This window comes from Mustela nigripes, chromosome 17, assembly GCF_022355385.1.
Source record: "Mustela nigripes isolate SB6536 chromosome 17, MUSNIG.SB6536, whole genome shotgun sequence".
NCBI lineage: Eukaryota > Metazoa > Chordata > Mammalia > Carnivora > Mustelidae > Mustela > Mustela nigripes.
Genome location: NC_081573.1, coordinates 19,707,215 through 19,730,291, shown reverse-complemented (window position 1 = coordinate 19,730,291; position 23,077 = coordinate 19,707,215). Strand labels below are relative to the sequence as shown.

The following is a 23,077-nucleotide window of genomic DNA, read 5'->3' as shown; positions in this document are numbered from 1 at the left end:
AAAAAAAAAAAAAAGACTTTTTTTTTTGTCAGAGACAGAGCAGAAGTAGGCAGAGTGGCAGGCAGAGGCAGAGAGAGAAGCAGGGTCCCTGCTGAGCAAGGAGCCCGATGTAGGACTCAATCCCAGGACCCCAGGATCATGACCAGAGCCGAAAGCAGCCACTTAACTAACTGAGCCACATAGGCGTCCCTAATCTACAGTTTTTAATGCAAGTCCTACCAAAACCCTAGTAAGAGTTCTGATAGACATAAACAAACCCACAGGCCTTAGAGTAGCTATAATGATCCTGGCAAAGAAGAGCAAGTTATGAAGAATGACTCTACCTGATACAAAAGTTTCCTCTAGCTACAGTAATCAAGACAGTGTGGAACTGATGGAAGGACAGACGCACAGACCATGGAAGAGAACACAGACCCTGCAGAGAGACCCACACTGTATATTATCAACGAGGGTGGGACAGCAAGTCAACGGAGGAAGGATGGTATTTTGAACAAGTGATGAAAAGAGGAGGATATCCATAGGCAAAAAAATGAACCTCAACCTCAATATCACACCTTGTACAAAAATTAACTCAGGGTTTAGGGGGCAGCAGGGGGGCAGATGGGTGTGGGAAAAGGCAACGTGAGTAGTTCTCCTCATGATGAGGGAGAGTGTTGGCACCTTCAGTGTAGTGGTTGATGCACAAAGCTATGTGTGTGATAAAAGTGAACACACGTGCACCCACATGCATGCATACTGGGCACAGGTAAAATCAAATAACTGTGGATAAGATGTGTAAACTGTTTCCTGCGTCAATATCCTGGATAAGAAACAGTCCTATGGCTTTGCAAGCTGTTACCACTGGGGGAGACTGGGTAAAGGACACAGGGGATCCTCTATATTTGGAGGGAGGGTCCTCCCGCAGAAGGGGGACCAACTTAAGCAAAGACTGTGGTCAATGGAACTCGAATGCAGCTTCCTCAGGGGACTGGCAGCCATGTGGACAGACACCCTCAGCCATGGACTCTTGCCTTGTGACTCAGGGTCCCGCAGAGCAGCTGAAACACTGAGCACGTGTGCATGTCTCTGCTCCCTGACCTGCCCATTCAGAAAGCAAGGCGCCCAAGCCAGATCCACACTCGTGTTAGCCTCCCTCCTCCCTGAGCTGAACAACTAAACCTCCCTCACCACATCTCAGGGGATGCCAGCTAACAGCCACTCGGTAACCAGCTAGCTGGGAAGCAGACAGCTTCCCTCAGGGAAGAATTATTTGCCTCCCCATCCCCACCCCCAGCCACACCAATGGAAGCACAGCCAAACCTTTTGAGCTGGAGCACATTTCGGGCACTGGCACAGGGGGTGACAAAATTCAATACTGTCTACGCTGATGGCACCTTCCAGCTCATCAAGGTCCTCCTCGGTCCACTCCAGAAGGTAGCGCACCTGGTGTTGGGCAGGAAGGAGAAACGGGAGCTTAAAACTCATCCTTAGCTCCTTTACTAGCTACAGTATCTCTCCCTCCCTCCCTCTCTCTCCTACACACACAACACATGCGCGCGCGCGCACACACACACACACACACACCCGCTCCCAGACCAGGGCTTACACTTCCTCAACCACCAGTGATTTTAGTCCTTTTACTGGTGATGCAGAGAACTTTAGCTGCCATTTCTACAGTTAGTGGTACAGACTCCTTCATCTTTTTTTTTTTTTTTTTTTTTTAAGAATTATTTCTTTTAGAGAGCAAGCGAGCACAAATGGGAGGGACAGATGGAGAGGGAGAAAGAATCCGAAAGACTCTGAGCTGAACAGAGCCTAACGTGGGGCTCGATCCCAGGACCCTGAGATCACAACCTGAGCTGAAATCAAGAGTCAGACGCTTAACCGACCGTGCCACCCAAGCGCCCCAGAGATTCCTTTATCTTAAAAGAGAACAGCGTGACAGCGTGGTGCTGCTTTCACTCCCCGGTCCTGGAGCATTTCACAAGCACCAGGGCTTGTATTATCTAATTGTACTCTTTCAACAACCACTTGTCCCAGGTCGCCTGGGTGGCTCAGTGGGATAAGCCTCTGCCTTTGGCTTGGGTCATGATCCCAGGGTCCTGGGATTGAGCCCCACATCAGGCTCTCTGCTCAGCAGGGAGCCTGCTTCCCTCTCTCTGCCTGCCTCTCTGCCTACTTGTGATCTCTGTCTGTCAAATAAATAAAATCTTAAAAAAAAAAAAAAGACACCACTCGTCCCTTCTTTATTTTTTTAAGATTTTATTTATTTATTTTACAGAGATAGATCACAAGTAGGCAGAGTCCGATGCAGGACTCGATCCCAGGACCCTGAGATCATGACCTGAGCCGAAGGCAGCGGCTTAACCCACTGAGCCACCCAGGTGCCCCCCACTCGTCCCTTCTAACCTGGGAGAAAACTCACTCTGAGAGGGAATCTCATCCAAAGCCACACAACTAGGAAGCAGTGGTCAGAACCTACACTCGGGCTCCCTGACGCCACTCCAGCATCCCCTCCACACACTAGCCCCGCAGTAGCCACACAGGAACGCACTGAAGACCACCAGAAAAAGGTCAAATTTATGTTATAGTAGAAACTAGTCTCTAGAATATTAAATTTGAAAACTGGCAACAACATGAATACATTTCTAGGCCTGGTTCCGAGCACTGCGGAAGTCAGCACGTGCATGTGGGGAGTGACAAGGGGTTCAAGAAGGCCACCTTCAAGCCCAAAGTCTCTCCTCCATATCCCTTCCACCTCCTGACCCCTGAGCATGGAAATCCCAAAGGCCTTGACCCAGGAGCCTCAGCTAACAGGCTAGCTGGGACAGACAAGGGGAGGGAACAAGAACGGGGGGAGCAGGGGCAGGTGCCTCGGACAGGGGTTGGAGGCTGTCACGGGGTAGATCAGTTTGGGTGGGGACTCCTGGGCACCAGGCGGTCTGCCTCTGCTCGCCACCTTCACGAATGGTCAAATTCCTTTGACCCACCCACAGAAGGAGGAGGAGTGGGTATTCATGACCAGGGACAGTCATAATCGTTTCTCCACACAGACTACGCCACTGGTTCACACCAGGGCTCAAGGGGGCGTGAGGAAGTCCTACTCTGCTTCCTCCAAACAATGCTGAGTTCTCCTGGGACCGGTCTCATGAGAAGACACATATGGTATAGACATCCTTGTCCCATTCCCCAGAGGGACCATGTGTCAGTCTGGTGCACTGATAAAAGCGAATACACTGGAAACTACAATCAGATTCCGAACATCCCCAAGGCGGTCATAATCAGACTCTAGTAACTTCTATGCTCCACCTCATGCCGGATCATCTGCAAAAGGCCCTCCTGAACCACACAGCAGCATCAAACTCCCTCGTCAGATGATTTATTCTGAGCTCCTCATAGTAACCTATGTTACTGCTCCTTTTAAAGTGGAAAACACGGGATGCCTGGGTGGCTCAGTTGGTTGGACGACTGCCTTCGGCTCAGGTCATGATCCTGGAGTCCCGGGATCGAGTCCCGCATCGGACTCCCAGCTCCATGGGGAGTCTGCTTCTCTCTCTGACCTTCTCCTTGTTCATGCTCTCTCTCACTGTCTCTCTCTCAAGTAAATAAATAAAATCTTTAAATAAAATAAAGTGGAAAACACTTCTTTCGGGAAGTCAAAGGCAAGCCAGGGAAACCATCCATGGAATCTAAGGAAGGCTGCCTCTGCTCTCCATGACATGACCAGATGTTCCCTGGCATCTGCAGGGAGGGCTGGGGCAGACACCACCCTCCCCCAGCCAGGCCTTCTCCTCCCAACAGCCAGCACCACCTCATCGGAACACCCTACCAGGACACCTGGGACACCTTGGACTCCCATGCCTCAGACCTCAGCCTCCTGCCCAGGTCCCACCACTTCCAAGGGGCCACAGCAGGGCCTCTGGGCTCTGGCACTACCCACTCCACCCGCCACCCCTCCTCTCTACCCGCCCTGCCTGAGCACCCTGCTCCCAGCTAGCGGACCGGGACTGGAGCCCACACTCTGTGCTCCCACACACGATGGGCTGGACAACACCTCAGCAGCCTCCTGGAACCTGGATGTCTGAAAGGCTTTCTGTGTGGCTTTATGACCACCTGCTTCCTTACATGACAGGGAAACACGAACACCTACATGACCCCATAGTCACTAAATGCAGCCTTGCCATGTGAAAGGGAACAGGACGTAGCTCCTGACTGAACCAGAGACTAGAAACAGGCTCAGCTCTTCTCACAACAGCAAGCTTTTTTAGACATGCTGCTAAAGACTCACCATTTCTAGATCTCCATCAGCAACCGCTCTTAAGAGTTTTTCTACCTTAAGTAAAGGAAAAAGAATGTTAGGAAATGATTTCAATAATAAAGTAGTTATAGAAAACCCAGAAACTCTCATTTGTCTCTTGGTCTGTGGAGTTTCAACACCTCATTCAGCATCTTGCAAGCACATCCCTGAGACTATCCGGCTGGGCTGTCCAGCAGGGCGCCAGCGCATACCGAACCCAGCTCCCCCTGACGCCTAGGGAGTGATCTGGTGACGTGGCCAAGGAAGACGCCGGTCACTGTGAATGAAAGCACAAGCCTACAGGGTCACGTGTACTCAGCCCTCATCACCTGACAGCTAAGAGCACACCAGGAACCATGCCAGGGCTCTCTTAGACCCTGGAATGTATCTCCTGGCTTTGTCTCCTGTGCCATCGCATCAAGCTAAGCTCTTCGGGCCCTCCAAGTGCAGGTCACAGCTCAGGGGTGGCAGGGGACGAATACCCTGCACAGAGGCAGGGAGGCTCCCCGTGCACAGGGAAACAGGCAGAGGAGTGTGGCCTGTTCATAGGATGGTCTGCTTTGTGGGCTGACGCCGGACGAGCTCACAGACAGGTTAAATGGAGAAGAAGAAAAAAAAAGGGCTATAAACTACTTTTCACAGAATACAACAACGTGTTGGCAAGACGTCAGGATGACCACCACTCAGGCTGACAGGGATGCTTACTCAGTGGGACATAAGGGCGGAGAACTAAGTTTGTAAAATGATCATAGATCTGAATACCCACAGGTGACTTTCCTTAGACTTCTTCTAGAAGACACCCCTTTCTCCCTCTGTCTCACACACGCACACACTATCCCCAAAGCAAAGAGCTGCTTTAGGAGCCGCACATGCAAGGAGCAGGGTGAGAACTCCTGACTGGGCTCCCCTCCGGGCCGTGCCCCACACACTGGCCCAGCAATGGCAGCGGAGGCCCACTGGGCAGCCCTCGTCGTACGTGGCTCTTTAACCAGTTGCCTCAACACAGGGCTGCCCTCGCATCCGCCCTTCCATCTGGGATCCTTACCTCTCTGTAGTCCTTCTTGGGCTCCTCCTGTCTGGAGCTCACCAACGCAGAGGAGAAGCTGGAGGTGGAGGAGGCCTGGCTGATGGAGTCCACAGGGTGCTGAGGGGGCTGCACAGGGACCTGCGGCCACGGGGCCCCGACAGGAGAAGGGCCTTGTGAGGGCCAGAGAGCAGGCCGTGGTCTGTGGGGGGGGTGCCCAAGCCCAGCCCTGTTCACTCACCTCTGAAGACTTCCTCCTTCTTTCCAAGGGCAGATGATGGGCTTCCATTATTGACAGAATCTAGGAGGAGAAGGGGACATGAAAAATACTGAGAAAGGTTGCCAGAGTAGTGTCACCCGTTCGTCTAGCTGCCTGCCCATCTCCTCCGAACATCACGCAGCTCCACCACACCCCTGGAAAGACAGAGAAACCAACTCCCGAGTGGGCGGGAGCTCCTACAGGACCACACAGAGTAGGCAGACCTCACGACCACACGAGAGGTGGACATCGTGCTGTGTTTGGAGGACACACGCAACATAGTACTACTGTTCATGACAGAAAGAGGGCGGGAGGAAACACCTGGACGTGACGGGCACATCCATGGCACAGGTCACAGAGTGGGTGTCACAGGCGTGTACTCGTCCCCAAGCTCCCTGAGTCGCACACATTAAATAAATTTGGCTTTTTGTGCATCCATCATATCTCAATAAATGGGTCAAAAGACAAAAACTGCGCTCCTCAAAGAGATGTGAACACCCAGAGAGAAGCCAGTGGAACAGAGCTGGGAGCTCTAAGAGTGGCCGGTAAAATGTCACGAGGCGGACGGCAGAGCCTGCGTGAAGGGAAAGGGCCAGAGGCCGGCATCAAGATGGCATCTCTCTCATGTGGGACACACAACCACCATACGCGGGACATGGTCCGATGGCCTCGGGCTGGCTACGCTTCTCCGGGGACATCCCCTGGGCCAGAGCGGCTGCGGGAGGCAAGGCACAGAGAACCGGCCTCTGCACACAATCCCCCCGCCCCACTCCCCACCTGCTAATAAGCGGAGCACTTTCACGACACGCTGCCAGACCCTGACGTAGTTCCAGAAATCACCAACAGGAAAGGACTGATTCATTATGAGAAACCGTACGCAACGACGATCAGAACCAGCCAGAAGAGAAGAAGGCACTTCGGAGCTGAGGACGGAAGTAACAGGAAGACAGACTGCTGCTCCCACACCACAGGCCCTGTCCCTGCTTCTCTCCACCAGAGCCTCTGCCCCATGTCCGCTCCCCCACCACGTCACCTGCTCTGAAACCAACCGCACTTAGGGGCCAGGGCCAACCCTTCTGGGACCATCTCTTGGAACAAGACTGAGAAAAACTGCTGGTAAAGCTGGAGATAATATAAATAAGTAAAAACCCACGGACGACCAGATCCCAACTGCAGCAGGAAGGGCACAGGCCAAGTTCAGGCCTCAGGCACTAATGCACCGCTTGTCCAGCACAGCCAAGACCCAGTCTTTGGACATTGATTTTTTTTGTTGTTTTTTTAAGTGATACTGATGCTGAGATGAAAACAAAGCTACCTTTGAATTTAGTGCACACTTCAGCGGTGTTTCTTTCAGCCTGTTCTGGATCTCCGTGGATGCTCCATTTTGTAACAGCGTCTCTATGATGCCTTGGTAGCCCCACCGTGCAGCTATGTGTAGTGGGGTGTCCCCTTTCTCGTTACCGATGTCTAGTCTGCATGCCTGCACGTCGTAGTAAACCAAGGCCTTCACACACTAAAGAAAATGGGAAATACCACCAGTAAGTCGCATGCCATGCCGCAGGCAGTGTCTGTGGACCCCACAGCCTCGGTCCGTGCCCTACTTCCATCCAGGCTCCTCTCAGCAAGCGAATGTACAGAAATAAGAGAGACAGGGACGCCTGGGTGGCTCAGTTGGTTAAGCAGCTGCCTTCGGCTCAGGTCATGATCCCAGCGTCCTGGGATCGAGTCCCACATCGGGCTCCTTGCTCAGCAGGGAGCCTGCTTCTCCCTCTGCCTCTGCCTGCCATCTGTCTGCCTGTGCTTGCTTTCTCCCTCTCTGATAAATAAATAAAAATCTTTAAATAAAAAATAAATAAATAAATAAATAAATAAAAAAGAAATAAGAGAGACAGACCTCATGGTTACCTCCTCAGGACACATCACTTTTTTGCAAACTGTCGATCAGTAAAAAAAGGCTGAATAAATTGTGATATATCCAACTGTAGAAGGGAATGACCACAGCATGTCAGCGGAGACCGCTGTCCTGCAAGGCCCGCTTGCAAGGCCAGTCCCTGACTTGCAATGTTCTTCAGCTTGGATTTGTACAATGGCTTGCTGTATAACCCATCTAAATTGTGCAACAACATGGGTTAGGCTGAACACCTGCTTTCCTTCTAGGAGTCTGGAAGTCTGACATGTGGTAGGCCTGGCGTTATTTACATGACCAGTTTCCAGTAAAAATCCTGGGCCCTGAGTCCCTACAGAGCTTTCCAGGTTGTCCACCTGTCATATTTGCTGTTATAACTCACTGCTGGACAAACTGAGGATGTCCTGTACGTCTCCCTGGGGAGTGGACACTTGGAAGCTTGCATCTGGCTTCCTCTGGACTTCTTCTTTGCACCTTTTCCCTTTGGTGACTGTGCTCTGGGTCCTTTGGCCATTGTCCATCAGAGTCGTGGGACTACATGCTGAGTCCTATCAGTCATCCCCCGCAAAGCACTGAACCAAGGGGTGGTCTTAGGGACACAGACGCAACACATACAACAGATCACTGTGTAGTGACGAAAGGACGGGCTGGGGCTACGTTTACGGACCTCCAGGATTTCCATGATCAAGGAAGAAAGTCGCTTTATAAAGATGGAGAGGGTACCATTTCATTTTTCCACATCCACCCCTAACGCAGCCTCAGGCTTGGGTATGTGTAAACCCACCCCACTGTTACCACACAGAGAAGATGGGAGAGGAAGCGGTCAGGACAAAAATCACAAACACAGACTCACACGCACACACACACACACAGTTGGCTGTTAAGGGGAAACAGAAATGATGCAATTGTCACTATTACTATAAAAATATAGAAAGTAAAAACTGAAGGTGAACAAAGGTAAGAACCAGATGGCAGCAGGCAATGAATGAAAATGATTTTAATTTCAGGGTACGCTAACGGGCAATTCATGTTTGGATTTCTGTTATTTCAGCGGAGCAGCTGTAGTAAATTTAAGGCTTTTTTAATTAAAAAGAAATTACACGCCAAATGTTCCAGTAACGACCAACATGAAGCACGACATTCAACCAACCAGACGTTTGCATCTCCCGGCAAGTGAGAAGTGGGGAACTCGGCCACCCCGGGCACAGAGGCACCACTTACGTCTTCGTGGCCGTAGGTGCAAGCCAGGTGGAGAGGTGTGTTGCCGTTGTTGTCCTGCACCTCGGGGCTGGCTTTATAGTGCAGGAGCAGCAGCTGCCGAGAGAAGAGAGCGTGCAGGTGAGGCCCGTGCTTCCTCAGGCAGCATGACCCAGAGGCTCACGGGGGAGGTCGCACCTTGCCACCTGCAACCTTAGTGACCTACGCTACAATTAAAATTCCACCCTCATGCTCATCCTTCCCTTTAAAATGTGGAGAGATTAAAGAACAAGGCCCACAGCCCCACCCTCCTCCCCCAAAGCCACCACGACGTTTCACATCGACACTGAAGGACTCTGTCCAGTGGGCCCACAGGGAGGTGTCGTGGCCTAAGACACATGGCCCACCCCGGCAGGCTGCAGCAGGGCCAAGCTGCGACGCAAGAGCGTGACCATGATGCAGCTGTGCGGAGCCAGGCTCCTGGGAGCACGGGCACGGGGATGGCACCCCGCTCACCGTGGCACTCTGATAGCCCTTCTGGCAGGCGAGATGCAGGGGGGCAGAGCCGTGATAGTCCGTGGCGTTCACCACCGCACCTCTGGAAACCAGGAAGTCAATGAGGGATGCCTGCCCTGCAGAACAGAGGGGTTTTGCCACGGAGAAGGAAAGAGCAGGGGCTCTCCGAACCCTAAACCTGGAGTCCCATTATTTTGCCCTCTTATTCTCTGGCAGGGAACACACTAGGAAGTGTTTTTCCCCTGGAGAGGAGCCTGAGCTAACGTTAAGTCAGACTCTTGATTCAGGGCACTCTGGAATGGACCCCCCCTCCCCGCCACTGGCCCTCTGGAGGGGGCTCAGCTCTAGTCCACCTTTCAGGAACAGAAGGTAGGGGAAGAGAGTCTTAGATATCCACAGAAGAGTCCACAGTTCCTCAGTTCACAGGATGGAATACTGTGCAACTGCTAAAAAAAATAGCAAAGGCCCTGGGCACAGCCCACGACATGGGCCCTTCCACCCCCGACTCTGCCGCCCTCTGTCAGTCAGGCCTCTGCTGGGCCACCCCTGGCTCCATCCCTTTAAGGCAAAGTAGCCCAACCATAGGCCAACCCAAGACCACATACCACAGAGGGCGGCCACATGGAGCGGTGTGTGACCCCTGTCATCTCTGGAAAATGGAGTGACAATGGAGGGATCATTCAGCCTCCTAAAAGAGGAAGAAGAGGGGGGACACCTGGATGGCTCAGTTGGCTGGGCATCCAACGCCTGATTTTGGCTCAGGTCATGATCTCAGGGTTGTGAGATCAAGCCCAGCATTTGGCTCATGCTGGGCATGGAGCCTGCTTAAGATTCTCCCTCTCCGGGACGCCTGGGTAGCTCAGTGGGTTAAAGCCTCTGCCTTTGGCTCAGGTCATGATCCCAGGGTCCTGGGATTGAGCCCCGCATCGGGCTCTCTGCTCAGCCGGGAGCCTGCTTCCCCCATTCCCCCTCTGCCTGCCTCTCTGCCTACTTGTGATCTCTGTCAAATAAATAAATAAAAATCTTTAAAAAAAAAAAAAAAAGATTCTCCCTCTCCTTCTGTCCCTCCCCACCCCTACTCTCAGTCTCTCTTTCTAAAAAAAAAAAAGAGAGAGAGAGAAAGATGGAAGATATAGAAAAATACACCCTAAGAATGGCAAGGAAAAGCCAGGCTAGATATGCCAGAGTCCTGGGGCTAGCAGACCCATCTCGGGGTGTGAGCCAAGCCGGATCTATTCAACAGTGTCCCAAAGCTCATCCAACCCCTGCTCAGTCTCCTGCAGGGTGAGGCATCTGGTTCCAGCGTCCCTGCCCTACCCACCCTGTAGGCTCTGACACCCAGCAGAAGAGCCCGACAAGGGGAAGGGAAACCACAGCAAACTAGTGGAGACATCTCCCCGGGCCTGCACCTCCCACATGCCACACACTGAGCCTCTGTGGGGAGCCTCTTACCCGGAGACAAGTTTCTCACAGTCATCACAGAAGCACAGAGGGTGACACATCCTTTGGACGGCATCTTTATCTTGGTCATCTTGGCTCAGAAGTCTCTCCACTTCTTTCTGGTTACCCGCCGCTATGTGCTACAAAGGGACGTCAAAAATACTATCAAAGTGAAGGAATTCTCTTCTTCAGGCGTGAATGTTTGGAGCCTCCTTACAGAAACACGTATCTGGGGGCGCCTGGATAACATGACTGGCTGTCTGGGATGTGTTCTGAAATAATCTGGGCAGACACAAAAAGCAGGTCGGGGATGGAGACGAAACAGGACAGAGATGGCCACGTGGCTGTGATTTACATTCTCTACTTCTGCAAATGCTATAAATCATCCGTAGCTTAAAACGACAACAGGACAAAATTCCCAGAGCAATGGTGGGGGAGGATCATGCCTCCTGGAACCTCAGAGTGGACACAGGCTCCTCCTTAGAACATGCCTCCGTCCCGACCTCTTGGGTCCTAACAGAGCCTTGGTTTGGGGGGACAGAAATGGCTGCATTAGCACGAGAGCCCATCAACAAACAAGGCTGCAGAGCAGGGCTCAGCCCCGTGACTCCTGGATGTGTTCCTCTCGGGGAGCGAGACGCTTTGGGGAACACGCTGCCCCAGCCCCTACCCAGCCCTCGCCGACCACCCAGGAGGGCACCTCGCTAGCCTCCCAGGGGTCGGTCACATCTGAGCAGGGAGCTGCTGCGTGCTGAGCTCTCGCTCTGGCGCATGCTCCCATGAATGTCGGCAGCACGGGTTCCCAGAGCCCAGGAGAGGAAGCAGCTCTGCTGAGACCACCCAGGGGGGCACCTCAGAGCAGACCCTGACGAACAGGTGAGAGAGGACAGCCCAGGCACAGGGCTCCAGGCGTGCTGTCCCTCTCGGCCACGGCACAGCACACCTTGGGGGAGATGCACAGACGTCAAACCCCAGCAGCCCAACCATCCTCTCTGACCACCGACGTGAACTTCGGTGTTGAACCAAGCACATCCCCCTGACAGATGCCGGAAAGATCTTAGAGATGCGGAAAAACGAAACATCCCTCAGGGGCCTGTGCCCTCAAGGGCCGTGCAGGTGTCTTACCTTAAACAGACAATCAATGGGAGTTGAAGTCATCTGAGACAATAGGCTCATTCTCTGCTTCAGGAACAGTCGGTCACCAAATCCCTCAGACTCCTGCAGGAAAAGCCCAATAATCTGTTTTATCAACTTGTCACATGTCCGTGCAGACCCTTCCACACGGAGAACCTGGGAGCAGTCCTGGCTACCTCCTCACAGAACACGGTCGGCAGAGCCTCTGTCCCTGGGCCAGAGAGCAGATCCTCATCGGGCTGGGCAAAGCGCTTCCCATCTGTCCCCCCAGGAAGCAGCTAGCTTGACGGGGGGCGGGGGGGCGGGTCTGGGGGGCACGCTGCCTCTGTGCGCGCATGGAATGTGTCTTCACTCAGTGTGGAATGTAGCACGTTCACACTAACCTCCTCTAGGCAGAAGCCCGGTTTGCCCTGGCCTCCTCCTCTCAAACCACTGCTCTACAGCCTGCAGAGCCCTAGCCCCTGCCACTTTATCTGGGCATACAGAGAGGACAACCATCTGACAGACTGTTCTAGATTTCCCAGTGTCACCCAGCAAGAGGGAGAAAAGTCTTGCTCTCTGAACATCCTTACTAAAATAGCAGATGAAGCTGCTGCCTTCAGCTCAGGTCATGATCTCGGGGTCCTGGGATTGAGCCCCACATCCAGCTCTTTGCTCAGTGGGGAGCCTGCTTCTCTCTCTCTCTCTCTCTGCCTGCCTCTCTGCCTACGTGTAATCTCTGTCAAAAAAATAAAATCTTTGGGGCACCTGGGTGGCTCAGAGAGCTGAAGCCTCTGCCTTCAGCTTGGGTCATGGTCCCAGGGTCTTGGAATCAAGCCCCACATCGGGCTCTTCACTCGGCAGGGAGCCTGCTTCCCCCTCTCTCTGCCTGCCTCTCTGCCTACTTGTGATCTCTGTCAAATAAATAAATAAAAATCTTTAAAAAATAATAATAATAAAATAAAAATAATAAAATAGCAGATGAACAGGGCCACCCTTCCCGAATCCCATAATACACGGGGGTCTCCCCTAAATAAGAAACCCAGGTCTTCATGTTACAGGTAATGTTTACTCAGATACACAAATCTAAAAACGCATCCTTCTCTATGAAATAATTCCTAGCAAGACAGTTCAACCCTCGCCCAACCACCTGCAACTTGACTGATGACAGATGAACTTCCTCAAAAAAGTCTCCGTGGGGGGTAAGAGGGGTTTCTGCCCCCAGCCAGCTACTGCCAGAAGAACTCACCAAACCCTGACAAAGGTATGGGATAAGGCCCATTACGGCTAAGTTCTGACGCAAGATCCAGCTAAAGACAGAGCCTGGGTGGCAGCTCAAGGGACAGCCCCTTTCTGGGGTCCTCTGTCGGCACGGTCCCTCACACCAGCAGCCCTAAGAGCATTAAACACACACCAACCCCTCAGAATGAGAGCCCGTTTGCTGCCAGCTGCCAGTTGCTATATGAAGCTCTAACAACCTGTTTTACTCAGTGATTTGTAGCCAAGCAGATTAGGGTCAGAGAAACGTGAAAGACACTGTCATGTCAGTAAATGTGGGGTTTCCTTCCTCCACTCTGGCTGACTATATGAAGAGCGATGATGAAGAAAGGCAAGTCCTTGGGGCCTGAACCTTCAAGGAGAAATTACCTACTAGAAGAGACAGCACATCAGCTCAGATATATCTGGGAAGGGGGAATATGTTAGTTATGAGAAACCCAGTACAGTGAGAAAGACCAGAAGCCCACAAAGCTGGAACAGAGAAGGGAACCAATTCTTTCAAGGTTTTCCCTGGTTTTTGGTCTACAAAGGTTAAACTAGCGTCATCCCACTAATGCTCATTTTCAGTAAGCTAGTCTTTATTTACAAGACTTCTAAGTCTTTAAGCTTAAAGAATGCATATATAGTCACCTCAGGTACAATAAGATATTAAGGGGGGAAATTTCGGTGAAGCTACATCATAGTATATAAAGAGGCAATAGGAAGACAAAATTTGATTTACTGATATTGAGTCCTGACTGCTCTCCAGAAATGTCACCTGCTGTGTGGAGAGCCACCTGAGCTCCTTTCCCAGGAAGGGACACGGACACATCACACTGGCCTCACACCTTCCAAGACAGAACTGCACTGGGACAGGAAGCCAGTCAGCAGCTAAGGCTGACCAAGGCCAAGGCAGAACCTCAGAGCTAGCATCACAAAAGACAAGGAAGCCATGACACCTGTTCTGTCAACACAGGTAAGAGCATCTCTAAGGCCTGTCCCACTCAAGGCCCAAGGGGCTGCTGGCTCCACAGCCAGCTGTAAGGATAAGGCACACCCTGTCCTGACACCTGATGGGACCAACTGCCCCCATCCAGGAAGGCAGGACCAGGACCAGGGGCAGACACCTCAGACAAGAGGGGCACAATGGGCGGTGTCCCCACATGGCCCACAGAAGCCATCCACGCAGGATGCCCCGGAGAACCAGGAAATGAGACACCCAGATGCAGGGTTGTTGGAAAAGCAAGCTGAGGACAGGAGTATCAGCTCATGCTTCACACAGGCACTTCCAAACCCCCTAGTTCATTCTTGGAAACTCCTAGCAAGAGGTGAAACATACAGCATCACCTTCAGTGTAGACACGAAATGGACAGAAACTGAGAGATGTGGACTTGCCCAGGGATAAATACAAGTACTGGGCTTGAACCAGCACCAGCATAAGAGGGGCCACCCCTCAAAGCCTCCCCAATCCAGGGGTGCCTGGCTAGCTGCTAGCTGTCGCTGAAGCACGTTGAGTCTCGATATTGGGATTGTGAGTTCTGGCCCCACCGTGGATGTCGAGGTTACTTAAAAATAAAATCTTAAATAAATAAATAAATAACAAAGAAAAACCAAAACAACTCCTCCAATCCCACTCCAGATGTTGTCTGAAGTCCAAGTGGGTGTGGGAAGCCGACCGGTGCTGTGTGGTCAGCCACCTCCTTCTACTCTGGTCAAAGGCTCCAAGTGTTAGCTGTCTACAGGCCACAGAAAGCAAGCAAGCAGACAGCCAGCAAGGGAATGGCAACCCCTCCCTCCAGGCGACAAGGTGTGCCCTTGAACCCATCGAGAGGCATCAGGCAATTCCTACCACCAGCCTACGTGCCAATAAGAGGAGCATAATCTCAAATTTCAGTTAAAAATACAACTGGAGAGGGACCCTGGGAGGCTCAGTCGGCTAGGCGCCCGATTCTTGGTTTTGGCTCCAGTCATCATCTCAGGATGGAGCCCTGTGTCAGGCTCCTCACTCACCGGGGCGTCTGCTCCACTCTTTCCCTCTCCCTGTCTCTCTGCTCCTCCCCCTGCTCACACACTGTCTCTCTCTCCCTAAAATAAGGAGGACACGCAATGTGATGAACACTGGGTGTTTTACGCAACTAACAAATCACTGAACGCTGCACCAAAAATTGATGATGTACTATATGCTGGCTGACTGAATTTAAATTTTTTTAATTTAATTTAAAAATAAATAATTAAATAAATAAATATATAAATAAAATCTTTTTTAAAAATTGTATAGGCACAGAAAAGAGACATACACCAAACCGTTAATAAGTCATCCCTGGCTGGTGAGTTTGAGAAAGGTATTTTTTTGTCTTCACTGCAAGTGTATACAGCTGTCCCTTGAACAACAGAGATCTGAACTGCACGGGTCCACTTGGATAAGGACAGCCACAGTACATTCCTCTAAATGCAATGTGTTCTTTCTCATGATTTCCTTAATAACATTTTCCCCCAGCTGACTTTATTCTAAGAATACAGTATAGGATACATATAATAAATACAATATGTGTTTTTCGACTATTTATATCATCAGGCCTCTGGCCAACAGCAGGCTACTGGTAATTAAGTTCTTGGGGGATCACAAGTTACACGCAGATTTTCAACCAGTTGTTCAAGGGCAACTGTATACTGTAAATATTGCTTATAAGCAAGGATTAGTCTCCTAATCAGAAAAACAAAAAACTATCCTTTCGGGAAAAAAGACTGTAAAATGCTATATACAATAGAATTTAAATCACGTGAAGTGGACATGGATGGGAGAAAGATGGGAAAACACATAAACATTTTAATAATAAATGATCTCACTCAAGTACACCTATCTGGGCAGGTCTCTGGTTTTTTCCAGCTGTTTTAACTGATTATTACTTGGGGAGATTCTAAGATCGAGGGAATGCTCAGCCCTCAGGACTCCTGGTGTGCGATACGGGAATCTCTTCACCTTATTACTTTCAACACTGCTGAAATTCTGTGCATACTGTCACATTTTGCCAGCTGGTGCAACAAGCTAGCAACGCGATCTTGGTGTAAGATCTCACACGTCACATAGAAATACAAGTGCCTCCCCTAAGGAATGCTCACCAAGAAAATCATAATAAGGCTGGTGAGTCCTAAGACTGCATTATGTCAATAATCCCATCACTTGCCTAGATATCCAAACTCCTGGTTTCTAGCCTCTCCCTTCTGCCTATGTGCTTTTTTTTTGAGGATGGCAAGGACTGATAAAGCAGACAAAGCAGACAAAGCTTTTAACTGTGAATCCCGGCCATATTCTGCCAACTTGCACACCCAACTGGATGCTTGACGTTTCAGGCTGCTGGATGGCTGTCAAGCCCCACAGTCCTTAGACAGCAGAGACCCCATCCTTGGGAGACCATTTAAGAATCCCCCTCCCCCAGGGTGCCTGGGTGGCTCAGTCAGTTAAGCGTCTGCCTTGGGCTGAGGTCATGATCTCAGGATCCCGGGATCAAGCCCCGTGTCAGACTCCCTCTCCCTCTGCTTCCCCTGCATGTGTGCTTGCTCGCTCTCCCTCTCAATCTCAAATAAATCTTGAAAGAAAAAAAAGAAGAAGAGCCACCCCTCTCCACCCGCCAACCTCAGAACCCTACCAAAGGTGCCTGGACACCCACAAAGGCAGGCCAGGGCAGGAGGGATCTTACGGGTGGCTTAACGGAGAGGCTTCCTTGACGAATATATTCGATCGCAGCCTCAATCGAAGTCAGGCAGTACCCCAATTCATCTTTTGCTGAGCTGCTGAATCTGAAGTTTTTGATGTAACTCAAATTTGCCATCCTAACAAAAGGAAGAGAAGTATTTTCACTGTTGTGGACCCAATTCCCACATCTCCAGGAACAGCACTATGGGCGTGAGTGACTGAAGTCGGTTAACTCCAGGAGCTCTTATACTGCCCACTTAAGCCCTGGAGCACGTAAGTAAAACTTCTTGGTCCTTTCCTGGAGTATGCCAGTTTTGAAAAAGCTGACTATTGTAAAGTGAACCGGGGGCTCCCGTTAGAAGAGGACGGGCTTTGGAGCCAAACACAAGTGGAGTCAACGTCCCACTCAGTCACTGACTAGCTGCATGTTCCAGAACAAGTAACATAAGCTCTCCGGGCCTTAGTTTCCCCATGTGTAAATGGGATGACGGACACCATCTGCAGTGCAGACACAGCCATGGACTCATAAGGGGCACACGATTTCCTGGAGTTAAGCTAAAACCACCCCGGTACAACGCTGCCATTTTGCAAAAGTATTTTAGCAGAAAATATTACCAGTTGGGGATCTCTGTTTTCACAAGCAAATACAACAGGACTGAGAGCAGATCATCAGCACACATGGTCTCCAAGTTAACTGCGGTGGGAGGGGGAACACATGTTCAAAGCCATCATGAGACCAACAAGTACATCAACGCCCCACCATCACCCAACCCACAAAGCCACAATCCAGCAAGACTACATATCAGGGAGAGGTTCCACTGCACAATCTCCTTGACAGTGTCCTGAACTGATGTCCCATTTGCGGGGAAAGCAAAAGCCCAGCATTCTCAGAACATGTGTAAAAGAAGGCAATTCCAAGCAGACCCCTCCCTCACCACCTCCCAGGAGGTTCGAGTCTGTGAGGGCAGACACAAGGCAAAGGTGCGCCCACCTCTTTCCTCCTGAGATCATTGCCATTTTATACACTGCCACGTCTAATGCTCATGTTTAGCTTCTTTTAATTTTTTCACGTTTAAATTCTAAGGAATCCATTCACATGTCTAAAAAAATCTGAGTAGCACAAAAGAGCAAACTGGGGTTTGGTTTCTCCCACCCCTGCTGCCTGATCACCACCCAGAGGTTACTGCTCTTGCTGCCCTCCTAACCTCCCAGAGACAGCCCAGGAGCTCACCACCATGCATACAGACACACAGCTGCCCCCCCCCCCTTTCTGGAATGCCGTTAGAAGTGTACCACATACACTCCCTTTCATTTCACTTAATGCGCTTTGATGATCACCCCCAATCTGCACTCACAGATATGACTCCCCCTTACTTTTTTCTTAGCTTCTTTTGCTTTACTGTTTGTAAGGGAAAATTTTAAGCAGACACAAAATTAGGAAGAAGGGTCTAACGTACACTTGAACCCTCGTGTCTCCATCACCAGCTTGGAACATTTTTCTTGGAGATTAAACGTTTGTAATTTTGGCCAAAGAATTTTGTCGCTGGAACACAGCTGCAGGAGGGGGCCGGTGAGCACTGTGGCCCTGGACTAAAGAGCCAGCAGTGAACGTCCTGATGGGATGTTCAATGATCTCAGGATCTCAAGAGAATGCATGACAGGAAGTTTAAAGCCAATCATACATATTATTGTACCTCGGCAAGCTCAGACTTGCACTGTGGACAGTGCCTTTCTGGAAACAGAAAGCTATGGAAAAGGCAGGTTCTCAAAGAAACTGTGCTGTTTGGATTCTGATCTACAGACCAGCCGCATGGTGCCCGGGCAAGTATAGGGAAGCCTGGCTGGTTTGAGGTCACTACTTCTGCACCATTATTCTCTTGCCCTTATCTTGCCTATCCTCCCCCAGACCCCTGTTGCTAGGCACCCATGCATCAGAACAGACTCTGGGGTACTGACGCAGGGGTGCTCTGCGCCACATCAGCCCATCTGTGTGACCCTTCAGGACGACACTGCTCCTTAACAGACTTTTGCACCTGGACATAAGTGTCTGTGCCACCATCGGGCCCCTCCCCTGAGCACAAACCTCTCTGGCTGGGAGACTGGGTTATGAGCTGCACCACCTTTCGCAAACATATCAACTTCTGCTGTGGGGAAGTGCATTTGTTCAGCTGGGCCAGCTCTCTCTTTGCACGAGGTATGTTGAAGCTGCAAAATAATTCGGAAAGTGACAACTTAAGACCGCACTGGGCGGGCCCTTCTTCCCTGATCTAACAGCACACCTCAGATTTACCCTGCTTACGACAAGCCGTAGGTAACAACAAATGAAAAGAAAAACTCGGGCTCCAATCAGAGGCAAGACTCAACACCTCTGAATGTCCCATCAAAGAGGCAGGACGGTAGAATGTTAGGGAAAAAAAAAATCCTTAGCAGGTGCCTGGGTGGCCCAGTGGGTTAAGCCTCTGCCTTTGGCTCAGGTTATGATCTCAGGGTCCTGGGATCAAGCCCCACATCAGGCTCTCAGCTCAGCGGGGAGCCTGCTCCCCCCCCCCCCCCCCCCCCCCCCCCCCCCCCCCCCCCCCCCCCTTTCTCCCCACTTGTGACCCCTAAAAAAAAAAAAAAAAAAAATTTAAAAAAAAAAAAAAAAAAAAAAAAAAAAATCCTTAGCCCCAGAGTGAGATAGCTCAAAGGGGTTAAAACAGTCTCAACGTAAACACTTCATAATACCAAAGAAACATAAACTAATTCAAAAGCAGGCGCCCATCTGGCAGGTGAGGTGCGTGTCTGTATGCGGGACTCACCTGGGTGAGCAGTGTGCCCATCAAGAGACCAGCTGTGCGGAAGCCCCACCCCTCAAGCTCCAGCTGGCCACAAGGGCAGGAGGGGGACCCCTGCCAACCCCAGTCCTTTATCTTGGGTCACAAGGAACTGCACTGCTCCTCGGAAGGAACCGAATGAAACCAGGGTGCCGTCCCTATGGCTGAGAGCCTTGTTTCCAGAAGCAGAGGCCCCAGCCCCTGAGGGGGCCGAGCTCCAGAGGCACACGCTCTTACCTGCACTCAGGTTTCACGCCGATGTCCTTCTGCTGAAGATCCTGAAGGCTTCTTGTGATTTTGTTAAAGGCAGCGTCCTAATGGCAGATTTTTAACCAAGCTTCACATTTCTAACACAGCTAAGAATAAAAGGCTTCTAATGGGGATGATGAGGATTTAGGACATACCTCACTTGCCTCCATGGTCCCCACATATTTAAAGATCAGATCATAAATATCGTGCTGGACGTACATCTGTGGAATCAACAAACAGACCACAGACAGCCATTCCGAGGGTGCAGAGGGGATAGGAGCCTGCCCCTCCCACCCCCTGCTCCTCTGCCTCCTCTCCCTGCCCTGGCCTGGCTTCTTACCTCCACTGCCTGCTTTAGCAGGTTCATCTGGGCCTCCTGCTTGGCAAGCATTTTCTGCAGGACGAGAAGGTAACGTTAAAGACCTTGGACTGGCACGTGAGCAAACTGCAGTTCTGTCTTTTGGAAGTCCTGAAGCTTACCAGGTGAGAGTCCCTCAGAAGCTGCTGGAGGCATTTGGTGTAGAGAGCATTCACTGAGTCCTGTGTAACCCAGAGCAGAGAGACAGGTCACTCAGGACCCAAGGCCCCCAACACAAAACCCAAAACATGCCACACGTCCCAGAGCGAGAACACGTTGCCAGATGTACTTCCCGGGGGACAAGCTTTAAGTCCTGATACAGGCTTATCAAATAAGTCATGTGATTTTTTTTTTTTTCAACTTTCTTAAGTGTAGATGCATGAAGGGGAAGAGAGAATTTCCCTTGGGATTCACACATGTGATAACAATATTCATTTTTATACACTGTCATGTTCAAGTTTTCTCCAGGGGCTCCTACTAGTTTTATTGTTAGAAGGAAACATTTAAACAAGGCTTCCAACAGGGGAGGCAGCAAAGTTTCAGGGTACACTGGGAAGGAGCCCCTGTGTTCTTGAATCGGCCTGAGCCAGGACACCCTGGCAAAGCAAGACACAGCTACTGACTATGTGTTGACGGAGGCTCTTTCTTTCACATTCTCTGAATGTTCGCTGGAAAGAAACAATGCTCCTGTCGAATCTCTCTGCATGTCTTCCCAAAAACTCTCTCACATCTTCAATGGTTTTCAGGGTAAACGGATCTGAAGATGTTGAAGGCTCTTCTGAAAAAGAGACAGTGGGTCAAGCTGGCCGAAGCCTTCCCAGTTTCCTAATGGGGGAAGTACCACATCCTTTGCCCTGCTCCCCCAGGGTCTGGAGCCCCATCTTCCAGCAGAGGACAGGAATTATTTCAAGATACTGCACAAAAACAGCCTCATTACAGCACAGCTCAGGGTCCAGAGAGCCTGGCCCTCCTGAAGCCCTTTCCATGGAGAAAACAATCTGAGACCGTAGGGATGACCTAAGAGGCTCTGGTGAGGAAGCCCGGATTCCTGGCAATACAGGACTCAGAGTACATTCAGCACATTGTTATCTCAATTTCCTGGAACAACTGAAGAATTATTATTTATTAAAAATAACGAGCTCTCAAAGAGACATAACAGTGGGGCTGGGTGGGCAATAATGACGTTAAGAGCTGGCTCTAACATTGAGGCCCAGCGTCAAAGCCAGGGCTGCCACCCTGCACAAACTCCAGTGGGCAACATTTACACAGAGGTCTGAATGAATATCACCTTCCGGAATTGTGTAATGCCCAACCTGGGCAACCATACACAGCAGCCCCCAGTCCCACTGTCTTAGCTCAAGATGACTTTTTGATTAAGCTCTGGGGAATTACTCTAAAGTCAGGCAGGCTTCTCGTGGGCTCTTGAATATTTTATGGGACGTTTGTAACAGCTATGTCAGGAGGAAGTTGAACACCGTTCTCCAAATCAGGGGGAAAGGGTTTTCTCCCAGAATACCTGAACTCTCTCTCTTTTCCAAAGGATGGGCTATACACAGTATGCTGAAACTTTCTTCTTTTTCGTTGTAGAAAGTTTCTTCAAAGAGAATGGGCACTGAGAGAAGACAGGCGAATCCAGCTCCTAATTTAATCCTGTTTCCTTGTATAAAGACATCCTGGAACAAGAGAACAGTCACTGCAGCAGCAGCGAGCGGTGACCGACGAGCCCCCTGGCTGGCCCCCAATAGGGCACTGCTTCCGACCTGCCCTCCTTTGCTTCAGTGGGGCTTTACCAGGACGGGGGGGGGGGGGGCATGAACACTCTTCCATTTCACTTTTTGATACTAAAATGTTTTCTTTCCTCTTTGTTCACACTGTAGCTACAGCTGATCCTTTTTAAATATTGGGACAGAGATGCATTAAGCTGGTCCTTGGGGCCTTGAGAAAACCTGTACCCTCTGGGAAAGGAGGAAGAAGGCCCTCCTGGAATGGCCTGGCGCTGCAAGGAGACGCAGGCGGGGAAGGGATGCTGCTGTCCCGGCCACATTCAGCACTCTGGCCACAGCTGGGGTGCCCAGGCGGATGAGATGTGATAAGCCCGACTCCTCTGTTCTCCTTGTAGATTTGGCTTCCCCGAAGAAAACAAACTAACAGTGACTGGCAGGGCGAACAGGGCTGCTGACTCCCTCCACCCCCCACCGCCAGGCTGGTGTCTAGGTAACCCCGTGTCCTGTCCTGTCCCTCCTCTCCCGGCACAGGCCCACACAATCCCTGACTGTCAGGTCTGAGGCACTCACCAAATGCACCTGGCCCCATGCCAGTTCTGGCAAGGAATAGAACATCCCCCTCCCAGAATCTCTCTACCTCCCCTTAAAAATTAAGAAAATGTCGGGGCGCCTGGGTGGCTCAGTGGGTTAAGCCTCTGACTTCGGCTCAGGTCATGATCCCAGGGTCCTGGGATCGAGCCCCGCATCAGGCTCTTTGCTCAGTGGGGAGCCTGCTTCCTCCTCTCTCTCTGCCTGCCTCTCTGCCTACTTGTGATCTCTGTCTGTCCAATAAATAAATAAAATCTTAAAAAAGAAAAAAGTTAAAAAAAAGTGTTGAAAAAAATTAAGAAAATGTGGACCCCAATGTTACCCAAAGGTAACATCCACAGTGAGAAAGACTGACATCATATGTCTCTGGTCACGACACACACGGAGTGATAAAACGCCCTCCCAGCCACGAGGGAACCTCCGAGAACCCCAGACTGAGGGAGAGTGTACAAAGCAAAGCCGTCCGTGTCATGGAAGACAAAGACAGCCCAAGGACTGCGCCAAGTTACAGGAAACTAAAAACACCAGCAACTGAAGGCACTGCAGGACCCTGGATCTAAAAAGACCAAAAAAATCTACAAAAGGATATTATTTGTATAATTAACATGATTTGTATGAGCACAGCGTGTTGAACAGTTCACTTTCCTGAGTGCACTCACTCTG

General features: G+C 50.8%; 1 protein-coding gene across 6 annotated transcripts in view; it reads right to left on the bottom strand.

Moving 5' to 3' along the window:
- Positions 1-23,077, bottom strand: part of ANKRD27 (ankyrin repeat domain 27) — a 51,257-nt gene that overhangs the window by 10,560 nt on the left and 17,620 nt on the right. For 5 of the 6 annotated variants that reach the window (XM_059383149.1, XM_059383148.1, XM_059383152.1 and 2 more), the window contains 19 exons: positions 21,619-21,775; positions 20,726-20,880; positions 20,225-20,284; positions 20,085-20,138; positions 19,900-19,965; positions 19,733-19,809; positions 18,766-18,887; positions 17,298-17,376; positions 16,687-16,819; positions 11,744-11,836; positions 10,631-10,758; positions 9,784-9,866; positions 9,179-9,294; positions 8,687-8,779; positions 6,875-7,072; positions 5,542-5,601; positions 5,322-5,441; positions 4,268-4,312; positions 1,300-1,422 (listed from right to left, as the gene is read on the bottom strand). In XM_059383149.1, the coding sequence (XP_059239132.1) occupies positions 1,300-1,422; positions 4,268-4,312; positions 5,322-5,441; positions 5,542-5,601; positions 6,875-7,072; positions 8,687-8,779; positions 9,179-9,294; positions 9,784-9,866; positions 10,631-10,758; positions 11,744-11,836; positions 16,687-16,819; positions 17,298-17,376; positions 18,766-18,887; positions 19,733-19,809; positions 19,900-19,965; positions 20,085-20,138; positions 20,225-20,284; positions 20,726-20,880; positions 21,619-21,775 (1,962 nt within the window). The remainder of the gene's footprint in view (positions 1-1,299; positions 1,423-4,267; positions 4,313-5,321; positions 5,442-5,541; positions 5,602-6,874; positions 7,073-8,686; positions 8,780-9,178; positions 9,295-9,783; positions 9,867-10,630; positions 10,759-11,743; positions 11,837-16,686; positions 16,820-17,297; positions 17,377-18,765; positions 18,888-19,732; positions 19,810-19,899; positions 19,966-20,084; positions 20,139-20,224; positions 20,285-20,725; positions 20,881-21,618; positions 21,776-23,077) is intronic. The other variant, XM_059383151.1, reaches the window with a different exon arrangement.